The sequence below is a fragment of the Microcebus murinus genome, chromosome 10 (genome assembly GCF_040939455.1).
Source record: "Microcebus murinus isolate Inina chromosome 10, M.murinus_Inina_mat1.0, whole genome shotgun sequence".
NCBI classification, from domain to species: Eukaryota; Metazoa; Chordata; class Mammalia; order Primates; family Cheirogaleidae; genus Microcebus; species Microcebus murinus.
In genome coordinates this window covers 94,790,872-94,802,742 of record NC_134113.1, presented here as the reverse complement: position 1 = coordinate 94,802,742, position 11,871 = coordinate 94,790,872, and the positions used below count along the sequence as shown (strand labels likewise).

At 52.5% G+C, this 11,871-nt stretch overlaps 2 protein-coding genes across 4 annotated transcripts; one reads left to right on the top strand and one right to left on the bottom strand.

The window, feature by feature from the left end:
• The first annotated feature begins 19 nt into the window (after positions 1 to 19).
• On the top strand, positions 20 to 8,113 carry GNB3 (G protein subunit beta 3). 2 transcript variants are annotated; one of them, XM_012760438.3, is made up of 10 exons: positions 20 to 1,113; positions 1,358 to 1,443; positions 1,706 to 1,744; positions 3,190 to 3,296; positions 3,376 to 3,439; positions 3,555 to 3,717; positions 3,822 to 3,888; positions 3,983 to 4,184; positions 5,570 to 5,786; positions 7,028 to 8,113. In XM_012760438.3, exons 2-10 carry the CDS (start codon positions 1,387 to 1,389, stop codon positions 7,132 to 7,134), a joined length of 1,023 nt encoding a protein of 340 aa, XP_012615892.1. In that variant the 5' UTR covers positions 20 to 1,113; positions 1,358 to 1,386; the 3' UTR covers positions 7,135 to 8,113. The 2 variants fall into 2 exon arrangements, with proteins under 2 accessions (XP_012615892.1, XP_020143254.1); XM_020287665.2 differs by lacking the exon at positions 20 to 1,113 and having other exon boundaries at positions 1,145 to 1,443.
• Positions 8,114 to 9,269: 1,156 nt separating this feature from the next.
• On the bottom strand, positions 9,270 to 11,770 carry CDCA3 (cell division cycle associated 3). Of its 2 annotated transcripts, XM_012760441.3 has the most exons (6): positions 11,629 to 11,770; positions 11,266 to 11,395; positions 10,190 to 10,284; positions 9,991 to 10,090; positions 9,753 to 9,856; positions 9,270 to 9,631 (listed from the first exon to the last, which is right to left on the bottom strand). In XM_012760441.3, exons 1-6 carry the CDS (start codon positions 11,746 to 11,748, stop codon positions 9,476 to 9,478), a joined length of 705 nt encoding a protein of 234 aa, XP_012615895.2. In that variant the 5' UTR covers positions 11,749 to 11,770; the 3' UTR covers positions 9,270 to 9,475. The 2 variants fall into 2 exon arrangements, with proteins under 2 accessions (XP_012615895.2, XP_012615898.2); XM_012760444.3 differs by having other exon boundaries at positions 9,991 to 10,284.
• Positions 11,771 to 11,871: the final 101 nt, after the last annotated feature.

The window sequence follows — 11,871 nt, the reverse complement described above, 5'->3', positions numbered from 1 at the left end:
GGTGGGGGTGGCTGTGGCTGGCCTGGGAGGAGACAGGTGTCTTTGGGCCTCCCATAGGGGTGCCACTGGAGCCTGTGATTTGTCAGGGAAATCTCAGCCACCTGCTCTCCTCATGCAAATAGACCCAAGCCCCTGACAGCTGCACCTTGGGCCTCCAACTCTAAGCTCTGAGCCTGGCTGAGACTTAGGGCAGCCTGACCCCTCTGGCTCCTGCTCCCACAGCCCCAGCAGGGTGCCGTGAGCCAGGCCAGACCCAGGACTGGGAGCAGGCAGCAGGGTTGCCCTCCACTTTCAATCCTCTGCCCGAAGCAGGGGCAGGCCTGCACATCCTTCCTGGTGATCCCCCGTGCCTCTCTCCCCCACCCAGGATCAGACCCAGGGGCAGCTGGTTGGGGTTTGTCGAGAAGAAGGATTATCCAGATCAGTCCCTTCTAATCTCAGCTCCTGCCTGTACCCTCCCATTCGCTGTAACCCTCTCCCCCAACCTCCCTGAGCTAGGGACACAATTTGAGGTATTAACGATGGGGCATCTATCACCCTTGTGTCCTGGCTCCTGGATTGTTGCTAAGTGGACCCTGACTGCCAAGATTGTCACCACTGGTGGGGGCCAGGGCTGGGGGGCCACTGGAGCTGAGGTTGCTACTGCTCCTTTGCACCCCTCCCGAACCCCAACCCCTAATCCTCACAGCTTTGCTCTAATCCCATGGGGCCTGATGCTCTTATCTCTGCCTGTGGGGAGACTGACCAGGGAAGCACCCCTTCAGCCCCTCCTTTCTTGAGGCTTGTGGTGGGGGGCTGCTCCCCTCTAGGCCCCACACTCCTGCTCCCACACCTCCTCCAGGCTGGGCCCAAGTCTCTTTGGAAGCCACACACCTCCCTCCCTCCTTGTCCTCTCCCCCCACCCCTGCCAGCTGATTTAATTTGCCTGATGTGGTGGTTGGACTTACCCTTCCCTGTCAGGCCCCCCACCCCCCCGCCAGTCGGGGCCAGGCCAGGCCAGCTCCTCTGGCAGTAGAGCCTGGGCAGGTGACGGGCAGGCGTTGCAGCCGAGGGAGTGAGGAGGCACCCGGGAACCAGAGCCGGAAACCTGGGAGAGGTCCAGCCAGAGCCCAAGTAAGAGGGAGCTGGCCTGGGCTCTGTTCTCCGGGGCTGGGGCTGCAGGGAGGGCTCAGGCAGGGCTGGGGCTGGATGCACAGGACTGCAGGCTTGGAGGGCCTAGCTGGGGGGTGGTGCAGGCCCCCAGCCGTTTCCCTATTTCTTAGAGTGGGCTCTGGCCCTTAGGAGTCTGGTGTGGGTGTGAAGGACAGCAGCATGGCCCGGTGAGCATTGCCCAACACCTACCCCATGTTCCTGGCAGGAGCCGGAGCTACCCCTCGACTGTCAGCCATGGGGGAGATGGAGCAGCTGCGGCAGGAAGCGGAGCAGCTCAAGAAGCAGATTGCTGTAACCCCGGAACCCTCCCTCTGGGAACCTCAGCAAACAGAACTGGGGACGTGAGGCAGTGTGGCCTTAGGGGAGGGGGCTGGGTCCACTCTTGAGTGACACCTTAGAGACCTCTGACCGAGAAGTGACTAAAGACTTTCTAAACTTGGCTGTCATATTCGAGGCCCCCTAAACCCCAGAGCTCCACACCACCCACCTCACAGGCCCATGACCTGCCAGCCCCGCCATGTCCTTCCCTCCCTGATGTCTGCTTTCCCCGCAGGATGCCAGGAAAGCCTGTGCCGACATCACTCTGGCAGAGGTGAGACCTCCTGTCGTCCCGAGGGCAGGGCTGGAGGGGAGGAGATGGGAGCTCCCCGAGCTTCAGTACAGCGTGTCCTCGGAGCCAGGAGAGGCATAATTAATTCATCGGCAAACATTTAGTGAGACCTTCCCTGGGCAGACACTATTGGAGGCTAAAGATGTGGACACTGTTCCTATTCTTGTCCACAAAACAGGAGTGATTACGCCCCCTCACAGGGCTGTGAGGATGAAGAGGGGGCAGTACTTTGTAAGCATAAAGCCCTTGTAGACTCCAGTTGCTAGTAGTCTATATTGCATTTCATCAACTCTAGGATGCACACTTCTTCACATTTTGACATCTCTGAAATCAGGATGCATCCAACAATGGATGATGCTTTACAATTATAATTGGCAGCATTTTTTTCTTTCTTAGTAATATATACAATAATGCTGCTTCTTAGAGTTGGTGGCATCTTAGATTGGATTAAATATCTTAATAATAGTAAATGCTTACCATGAGCCAGACACTGGGCTAAGTTGCTTATCTACCTAATTTCATTTAAATTTTCATGACAACTCTGTAAGGTAGGTGCTGTGATAAGCCTCATTTTCCACCTTGAGGAAATAGGCTCGGAGGGGTTAAGTAACTTGCTCAAGATAACAATGTAAGTAATAGCAAATTAAGTCTGTTGACTCTGGAGCCCCAGTCCAAGTCTGGTTAGAGTTTAAGGGGCATAGGACCACACATCGCAGGAGGTGCAGTTCAGAGTCATGGTGATGCCCTGGTGCCCAGCTAAAGAGCCGGCTATGCTGTCGTGGTGGGTGAGCTCTCACCAGCTTTGGAGAGCCAACGGTGTGCACCTCTGCTCACACTGGCAGCTTGAAATTGGTCAAGGTCCCATCCACTCTGGAGAGGCAGTTGTTAAAACCTTAGCAACACACCGCTGGCCATGCACGCATCTGCCTCCCGCATTGGTCTAAGCCAGTCAAAGGTAGGGACTTATTTCTCAAAGGCCGGAGGGCCTGACCTAGAGCCTGGCACAAAGCAGGAACTTGTGTAGATCAGTGGCTGTGACAGAACTCTGGGTGATGTATCCTGCTCACCCCAATATCTACATTTTTTTTTTGAGACAGAATCTTGCTTTGTTGCCCAGGCTAGAGTGAGTGCCGTGGTGTCAGCCTAGCTCACAGCAACCTCAAACTCCTGGGCTCAAGCAATCCTCCTGCCTCAGCCTCCCGAGTAGCTGGGACTACAGGCATGTGCCACCATGCCCGGCTAATATTTTCTATATATATTAGTTGGCCAATTAATTTCTATTTATAGTAGAGACGGGGTCTTGCTCTTGCTGTGGCTGGTTTTGAACTTCTGACCTTGAGCAATCCGCCCACCTTGGCCTCCCAGATTACAGGCATGAGCTACTTCGCCCAGCTTCACCCCAATATCTAATGCCCCTCTCTCTGCAGCTGGTGTCTGGCCTAGAGGTGGTGGGACGAGTCCAAATGCGGACGCGGCGGACCTTAAGGGGGCACCTGGCCAAGATCTATGCCATGCACTGGTCCACTGACTCCAAGTGAGGCTTGAGAAGGGCCCAGGGGGGATGGGGAGGCAAGGCAGAGAGGCTTATGTGACACGGGGTGCCCTCTCCCCAGGCTGCTGGTAAGTGCCTCGCAAGACGGGAAGCTGATCGTGTGGGACACCTACACCACCAACAAGGTACCAGCCCTGCCTCCCCGACCCTCCACCACCGCATCCTTCCTGGGAGCGCTAAGCCTGTTCACCTCTGCCCCTGTCCACCTGGGAGCCTCTGACCAAACCACCATCCCTGCAGGTGCACGCCATCCCGCTGCGCTCCTCCTGGGTCATGACCTGTGCCTACGCCCCATCAGGGAACTTTGTGGCATGCGGGGGGCTGGACAACATGTGTTCCATCTATAGCCTCAAATCCCGTGAGGGTAATGTCAAGGTCAGCCGGGAGCTCTCTGCTCACACAGGTGAGTGGGAGACCCTCTCTTCCTGTCCTGAGGGTCCAGAGAACCCCAGGCCCTGGTGGGCTGTGGCTCTGCAGCCAGGGCACTGCCCTTCTCACCACCTCTAGGTTATCTCTCCTGCTGTCGATTCCTGGATGACAACAATATAGTGACCAGCTCCGGGGACACCACATGGTGAGGGCTGAATGCTGCATGTGCTGGGGCTCGGAGGTAGTCCTGTCCTGGGCAAGTGGCCTTCATCTGTGACGGCCTTCCTCCCTCCCGGCAGTGCCTTGTGGGACATTGAGACTGGGCAGCAGAAGACTGTGTTTGTGGGACACACGGGGGACTGCATGAGCCTGGCTGTATCTCCCGACTTCAAACTTTTCATCTCGGGGGCCTGTGATGCCAGCGCTAAGCTCTGGGACGTGCGCGAGGGGACCTGCCGTCAGACTTTCACTGGCCATGAGTCGGACATCAACGCCATCTGTGTGAGCACGGGACCCCTCACCCCGACAGCACACACAGCTCACAGCCCCTGCTCCCCCCAGCTTCCCTAGCCCTTCCTGCTTTTAACTTTCACTTGGAAAATAATTTCACATTACAGAAAAGTTTCAAGACTAACAGGAAGAACGCCCGTATATCCTTCAGCCAGACTCACTGTTAACATTTGACACATTTGCTTTATCATTTGCTCTGCAGAGAAATAGAGTGACTGACAGACACACACACACACACACTTAGCTGCAGATAGATATTTTGTTATTTCTCTTCTGGGTCTTTTGAGAGTAGGTTGCAGACATCATGCTTCTCTCCCCTTAAATACTTCCTGAAAAGAAAGCCCTTGTCTCACATAGCTACAGTATAATTCTCAAAATCAGGAAATGTAACATTGACACAGTACTACAATCTAGTCTATAGTCTATATTCAAATCTTACCAATTATCTACAAAAATGTCTCTTTCTTTTTTTTTTTTTTTTGAGACAGAGTCTCACTCTGTTGCCCGGGCTAGAGTGCCATGGTGTCAGCCTAGTTCACAGCAACCTCAAACTCCTGGGCTCAAGGGATCCTCCCGCCTCATCCTCCCGGGTAGTTGGAACTACAGGCATGCGCCACTGTGCCGGCTAATGTTTTCTATTTTTAGCTGTTTGGCTAATTTCTTTCTATTTATAGTAAGACGGGGTCTTGCTCTTGCTCAGGCTGGTCTCCAACTCAAGCAATCCTCCCCCCTCGGCCTCCCAGAGTGCTAGGATTACAGGCGTGAGCCGCTATGCCCAGCCATGGCAATGTTTTTGTTCTTTGTTCAGGAGCCAGTCCAGAAATGAGCATTGCATTTATTTGCCATATATTTTTAGTCTCTTTTAAACTGGAACTGTTTTTCTACCTTTGTCTTTCATGACATTGACATTTGTGAAGAGTATGAGCCAGTTTTCTGTACACTCTCCCTACCTTTGAGCTTATCTGACATTTCCTCATGATGAGATTTAAGTCATGCATTTGTAACTGGCCCTGTTCTTACACATCCTGATCCAGCCCTGTGTAGTCACAGGAGTCTGGGACGGCCTCCACCCTTCTAGCTGGGTGGTCCTGAGCAAGGCTCGGTGCTCTCCAATGCAACATAGAGGTGATGGCTGCCTGCAGCGCTGTAGTGGAGCAGAGGAGTAAGGAAGCTGCAGGCATGCGCTGGCACGTGGTGCATGGCAGCAGTGACTAGCCACACCAGGTGCTGCTTCTCATCCAGGCCAGGGAAGGGGCAGGCAGAGAGGCTGAGAAGCAGCTTGCCCTGGAGCTGGCAGGTGGCAGCCAGGGAGAGGGTGGGGACCTGTGGGCTGGTGCAGGTCTGAGTCCCGACCCCCTTGCCACCTGTGCCCTCAGTTCTTCCCCAATGGAGAGGCCATCTGCACAGGCTCGGATGATGCCTCCTGCCGCTTGTTTGACCTGCGGGCAGATCAGGAACTGACCGCCTACTCCCATGAGAGCATCATCTGCGGCATCACGTCCGTGGCCTTCTCCCTCAGCGGCCGGCTGCTCTTCGCTGGCTATGACGACTTCAACTGCAATGTCTGGGACTCCATGAAGGGCGAGCGCGTGGGTAAGGGCCAGCCCTGCCTACTGCTTCCTCAGCTGGAAGGACCTTTCCTCACCCTCCCTCCCACTCTATACCCTCCTGCTAGCTCCCATGGTTGGGACCCCCTTGCTGCTGTTCCCATCATGGCATCCCTCCACCCCTGGAATCTAGGACCCTTTGGTTCCCAAAGTAGAACCATCTTCCCTCAAAGGAAAGTTGCTCTAAGCAGCCCCTCTCCACTGCCCAATGCCATGGCTGCTCCCTGCCCAAGGAGCTCCTCTGGTCATCCCCAGACTTGTGGACCTTGAATGTCTAGTCAGATCTGGATTCCTGACATTTCAGGGGCAGCCACTTAAGGAAGGACAGCCTCAGGCTACTGTGTAAGGGAAGTGGGGAGAATCAAGGAAATCTGGAGTGGCCTGGGGGTCCTGACCCTAGACTAGGGGGTCAAGAAGTCGATGAGGCCGGGCGCGGTGGCTCACGCCTGTAATCCTAGCTCTCTGGGAGGCCGAGGCGGGCGGATTGCTCGAGGTCGGGAGTTCAAAACCAGCCTGAGCAAGAGCGAGACCCCGTCTCTACTATAAATAGAAAGAAACTAATTGGCCAACTAATATATATAGAAAAAATTAGCCGGGCATGGTGGCGCATGCCTGTAGTCCCAGCTACTTGGGAGGCTGAGACAGAAGGATCGCTTGAGCCCAGGAGTCTGAGGTTGCTGTGAGCTAGGCTGACGCCACGGCACTCACTCTAGCCTAGGCAACAAAGCGAGACTCTGTCTCAAAAAAAAAAAAAAAAAAAAGAAGTCGATGAGATAGTATGGCTTCTTCTCTTGGGAGAGGCCTGGTGATGAAGGAAAGTAACACTGGTGGGAGTCAGGATCCAATTCCTAATTCTGTTGCTCACTTTCTGAGTGCCCTTGCATGAGTCACTGCTCTCTGGGCCCTAGTATCCTCATTTGGAAACAAAGGAATAGGATGAACAGGTTGCTTTTCCTGTTTTCCAGTACCCATCAAGGTGCCCTAGCTTTTTCCATAGCACACAGATGCTTCCAACCTTACCCTGACTGCCCTGCCCCTCCCCCAAGCCAAGTTCTTGACAAATTGGCCTCGAGAGAAACCCCTGCCCTTAAGACTAATCCTCTTTGTCTCTCAGCCTATTCAGTCCCAATCTAGGATGCCTGCACATGCACAGACACATGTACGTGCGCACATGCAGCTTTCCAAATCAGCACAGGGAGACAGACTGACTCCTTTCCTCTTCCTCAGGCATCCTCTCTGGCCATGACAACAGGGTCAGCTGCTTGGGGGTCACAGCTGATGGGATGGCAGTGGCCACTGGCTCGTGGGACAGCTTCCTCAAAATCTGGAACTAATGAGCCTGAAGGAAGGGAAGCAGAAGGCCATGCAGACACTCAGCTGCCCCCTCGCTCCCCCATCTCCTTCAGGTTCTCTCTTCTGTATCCCAGGTGCCATTCCCACTGAGCTTTCTCCCGAGGGCAGAGGGAGGACGGGGAGTGTGCCTTTGGGAGGCAGCCTCAGGGACACAGGGGCAAAGAACTGCCCCTTCTCCTCCCATGGCCTCCCCTCCCCACAGTCCTCACAGCACTCCACTTGATGAGGACAACCAACCCCTACCCAGCCCTTCCCAGGCCCAGCAGGGTGGAGGTGGAGGCTCCAGGCCTCAGGATCCCTCCCCCAGAGCCACTATCTTTGTCCAGACCTGGGTGGTATAGGGCACTCAGCCCCATGACTATGGCACTTGCACCACTAAGGTCCTTGCCCCCTTCTTTTTTTCTCTCCTAAAGCATCTGCAATAAAGCATAGCACCCTGGTACATCTGTGATGTTTGGCTTCCACCTGCTCTCTCCCAAAAAAAAAACCAGGTCCCATTTAAGGAGAATAAAGAGTTACAGGTGTTATGATGAATACTGTGTACTGGACAGCTTGTGGGCAGAAAGAAGGGTGTAAGCAGAAGCCCAAGCCTCGTGGGGGAGGCCTGAGATGGGTTGGGAGGAGAAGCTATTCACCAAGTGCATGGCAGATTGTATGTGCAACAGTTCACTGCAGCCTGCCTAGGGTGCCTATGTGTATGTTTGTACAGGAAGGTCATATTGAGGAGTCAGATTATAAAAGGCCTTGAATGCCAGGCTAGAGAGTCTCTAGACTTTATCCTAAGGACAATGAGAAGCCATTGAGGAGTTCTGAGCAGAGTAGTAATGTGATCAGTTATGCTTCTAAGAAAGATCACCCTGGCAGCAGTGTCAGCTGATGAAATGGAGGCAGGAGAGACTGGCACTAGGGAAAAAAGGTGAGAGGCAAGTGGCAAGAAACTCAAGAGCAATAGGACAGAGAGGTAAGGAAGAGGGATTAAAAAGAGATTAAAGGCCGGGCGCGGTGGCTCACACCTATAATCCTAGCACTCTGAGAGGCCAAGGCAGGTGGATTGCTCAAGGTCAGGAGTTCAAACCCAGCCTGAGCAAGAGCGAGACCTTGTCTCTACTATAAATAGAAATAAATTAATTGGCCAACTAAATATATATATATTAAAAAATTAGCCGGGCATGGTGGTGCATGCCTATAGTCCCAGCTACTTGGGAAGCTGAGGCAGGAGGATTGCTTGAGCCCAGGAGTTTGAGGTTGCTGTGAGCTAAGCTGATGCCACGGCACTCTAGCCCAGGCAACAAAAGTGAGACTCTGTCTCAAAAAAAAAAAAAAAAATTAGAGATTAAAGAATGGAATCACCAGGCTTCAGTGACCAAGGTTTAGGTTTGGGCAGCAGGGTAGATAATGCTGTTATTCACAAGGAGAGGGAATCAGAGATGAGGAATAACTTTGGGGGAAGATCATAAATTCAATTTTAGACAAACTGACTTTGAATTGCTTATGGGGCAGCTAGATAAAGATCAGGATTAGAAGGCCGGGCGTGGTGGCTCATGCCTGTAATCCTAGCACTCTGGGAGGCCGAGGTGGGTGGATCGCTCAAGGTCAGGAGTTCAAAACCAGCCTGAGCAAGAGCAAGACCCCATCTCTACCAAAAATAGAAAGAAATTAATTGGCCAAGTAAAAATACATAGAAAAAAAATTAGCCGGGCATGGTGGCACACGCCTGTAGTCCTAGCTTACTCAGGAGGCTAAGGCAGAAGGATTGCTTGAGCCCAGGAGATTGAGGTTGCTGTGAGATAGGCTGATGCCACGGCACTCTAGCCGGGGCAACAGAGTGAGACTCTGCCTCAAAACAGACAAACAAACAAACAAAAAAGATCAGGATTAGAGAGAGAGAGACCTGGAAGTTACCAGAATATAGGAAAGCGATCACTAAAGCCCTAGAAGTAAATGCCTAGGGAGAGCAGGAGGAAAGGGCCAAAGACAGAGCCCTGGGGATACCATGACTTAAGGGAGGTGCACAAAAAAAGGCTCAGAGTATTGGTGAGGGGACACTCAGGCCAGAGAACACAAGCTCTCCAGGCTGCCATTCCATAGACAGAAGAGCCAGTGCAAAGATTAAGTATACCTTTTAAAAACATCTTTTAAAACCACTTCCTTTAATATACAAGCAACACAAAAGACACAAAGAAATCCAGATAAATCTCTCAGTTCCAAATTGGTAGGTTAGGAGAAGTCAAAGAAAACAAGCCTTTCCTCAGTCTCCCTGGGAAAAAAGGGGTGAGAGGACATAGAATATCACCAGGCCCTGGGTGAATCCAGTGCCAGGGCCTAGCTCTCTACCAAAGGGAAGTTCTGATTTTCCTTGTCATGGTCCTGGCCTTGATCCCATGCTCGTCCTCCAGTTTTCTGAAGTCGTCCAGTTCCAAGAATGGCTCCTTCCTTTAGTTCCCTAACATTTTCACTTAGCGGAGAAGGTCGCTTACCCTGCAAAAGTCAGTGTGTGACTTGGGGGTTGTTGTTTAGGAGGGGGAAGATCTGGGTAAATGGGTCTCCCACCATCTACATTGGATATCCAAGTAATAGCTTTCACTCTCTCTCCCTTTACCTGTCGTGGTGTCAGGGTTCCAGGGGAGTTGTCATCTTGCAGGATGGTGAGGGGGGATCTCCCTAGTACCTTGCCCTTTGGTTTCCGTCTATTTCGCTTAGAACCTAGGATGGGTAAAGAGTTAAAGCGAGGATCCAAACCTAGGGGTTTACAGTTTATGCCTCCCACACTCACCCGTGGACTTTATCCCAGAACATCCTAGGTTCTCTTCCCTATACCTTGCCCATAGATTCTGTACCTGAAGATCGGGGAGTCTCAGGATCTCTTAAAGGCTTGTCTGAGCTATGGCTGGCCACAGGGGTTTCTGTGGGCTGCTTTGCTTCCTCCTTGGAAAACACCTGTTTAGAAGGGAGCTTAATCTGGTTCCAAACTGGCATCTGATCCTCAAGGGATAACTGGGTACCCAGAGGCAAGTCCAATTCAGAAGATGAAGGTACCTCCAGGGGCAGAACAGACTCTGGGGGAAGATTTGATTCGGAGGCTTCAGTCTCAAATACTTCACCCAGTTGTTTCACCAGTGGGCTTGGAGGGTCTAGTGGAAAGAAGTGAACAGTGACCTTCTGATACAAGTCATTCAGCAAAGAGAAAAAAAAAACACAAGGCCGGGCGGCACAGTGGCTCACGCCTGTAATCCTAGCACTCTGGGAGGCCTAGGTGGGTGGATCGCTCGAGGTCAGGAGTTTGAAACCAGCCTGAGCAAGAGCAAGACCCCGTCTCTACTATAAATAGAAAGAAATTAATTGGCCAACTAATATATATAGAAAAAATTAGCCGGGCATGGTGGCGCATGCCTGTAGTCCCAGCTACTCGGGAGGCTGAGGCAGGAGGATTGCTTGAGCCCAGGAGTTTGAGGTTGCTATAAGCTAGGCTGACACCACGGCACTCACTATAGCCTGGACAACAAAGCGAGACTTTGTCTCAAAAAAATAAAAAATAAAAATAAAAAAACACAAGCCATAGGACTTATGCCCAGGTGGGTGAGCAAGTGGGAAGGGAGAAATCAACCCAACATGGAATAAGCAAAATGTTGAGAAAAGAGATGGGTCCAAAGCAGGGGGAGGCAGGCCCCTTTAAGAAGGATTCAGCCCAGTGCAGTGGCTCACACCTATGATACTAGCACTCTGGGAGGCCAAGGCGGGCGGATCGTTTGAGCTCAGGTGTTCGAGACCAGCCTGAGCAAGAGCGAGACCCCGTCTCTACTAAAAAAAAAAAAAAAAAAACAGAAAGAAATTAGCTGGACAATTTAAAATATATAGAAAAAATTAGCCAGCCATTGTGGTGCATGCCTGTAGTCCCAGCTACTTGGGAGGCTGAGGCAGGAGGATCACCTGAGCCCAGGAGTTTGAGGTTGCTGTGAGCTAGGCTGACGCCACGGCACTCTAGCCCAGGCAACAGAGTGAGACTCTGTCTCAAAGGAAAAAAAAAAAAGGACTCTGAAAGAAAGGCTTCATTTGGCCCCATGCAAGAATAATAGATGACAGCCTCATCAGCATTCCCTGGGTCCAACACTTGCCTCCATTGCTGGTCTTCATAGGTGTCCGTGCAATGCCAAGGGTAGGAGATCGGGGATCTGAGTCCTGGGCAAGTTTGGGACCCTCCATCTGTTCCCCTGCTGGTAGACTTGGCTGTGGAGAGCTCTCCACCTGTCAGGACCATAGGCTAGAACAAGTCTGGGCTCTGACCCTTCTCTCCTCCTCATATTCCAGGGAGGACTGCCAAGGCCCTCAAGACATTCAGCCCACCTCAGGCAGATTGAGAATGCAGAAAATAAGGTGGGAGTAGGGATAGTGGTGTGAGGGCTTTGTCAGAATCAGATTAGGCAGAAGCCCAAAACTTCAGACAGATTCTCTGCCTTCCCCACCCTGGCCCAGAGTACCTGGATGGGAGTACGCAGGATGCCAGCGCTAGGTGAACGGGGGTCTGCCACTCGAGCCAGATGCTTGTTGTGCGGCGGAGGCCCCGCTGGAGTGACTGGGACGCTCTTGGCTGAGCCCATCTCAACCAGGAGTTGTAGGGTGGGGGCCTGCGAAAGTGACTCAAGCCTCAGCCCTTACCGCGACCATGTCAGACCTCCGACCCCAGACCACCCGATCTTTCCAGTTTCCAGCCGAGGAACCTC

What these genes read in the sequence shown, in the direction of transcription:
- GNB3 (XM_020287665.2), top strand. Translation starts at nt 1,345, where the DNA reads ATGTTCCTGGCAGGAGCCGGAGCTACCCCTCGACTGTCAGCCATGGGG. An exon ending in CACTGGTCCACTGACTCCAA is followed by an intron (nt 3,297 to 3,375) that starts GTGAGGCTTGAG and finishes CCCTCTCCCCAG; the next exon opens with GCTGCTGGTAAGTGCCTCGC. An exon ending in CATGAAGGGCGAGCGCGTGG is followed by an intron (nt 5,787 to 7,027) that starts GTAAGGGCCAGC and finishes CCTCTTCCTCAG; the next exon opens with GCATCCTCTCTGGCCATGAC.
- CDCA3 (XM_012760444.3), bottom strand. Translation starts at nt 11,748, where the DNA reads ATGGGCTCAGCCAAGAGCGTCCCAGTCACTCCAGCGGGGCCTCCGCCG. An exon ending in TCCTGCGTACTCCCATCCAG is followed by an intron (nt 11,396 to 11,628) that starts GTACTCTGGGCC and finishes TGGTCCTGACAG; the next exon opens with GTGGAGAGCTCTCCACAGCC. An exon ending in TATGAAGACCAGCAATGGAG is followed by an intron (nt 10,285 to 11,265) that starts GCAAGTGTTGGA and finishes TCTTTCCACTAG; the next exon opens with ACCCTCCAAGCCCACTGGTG.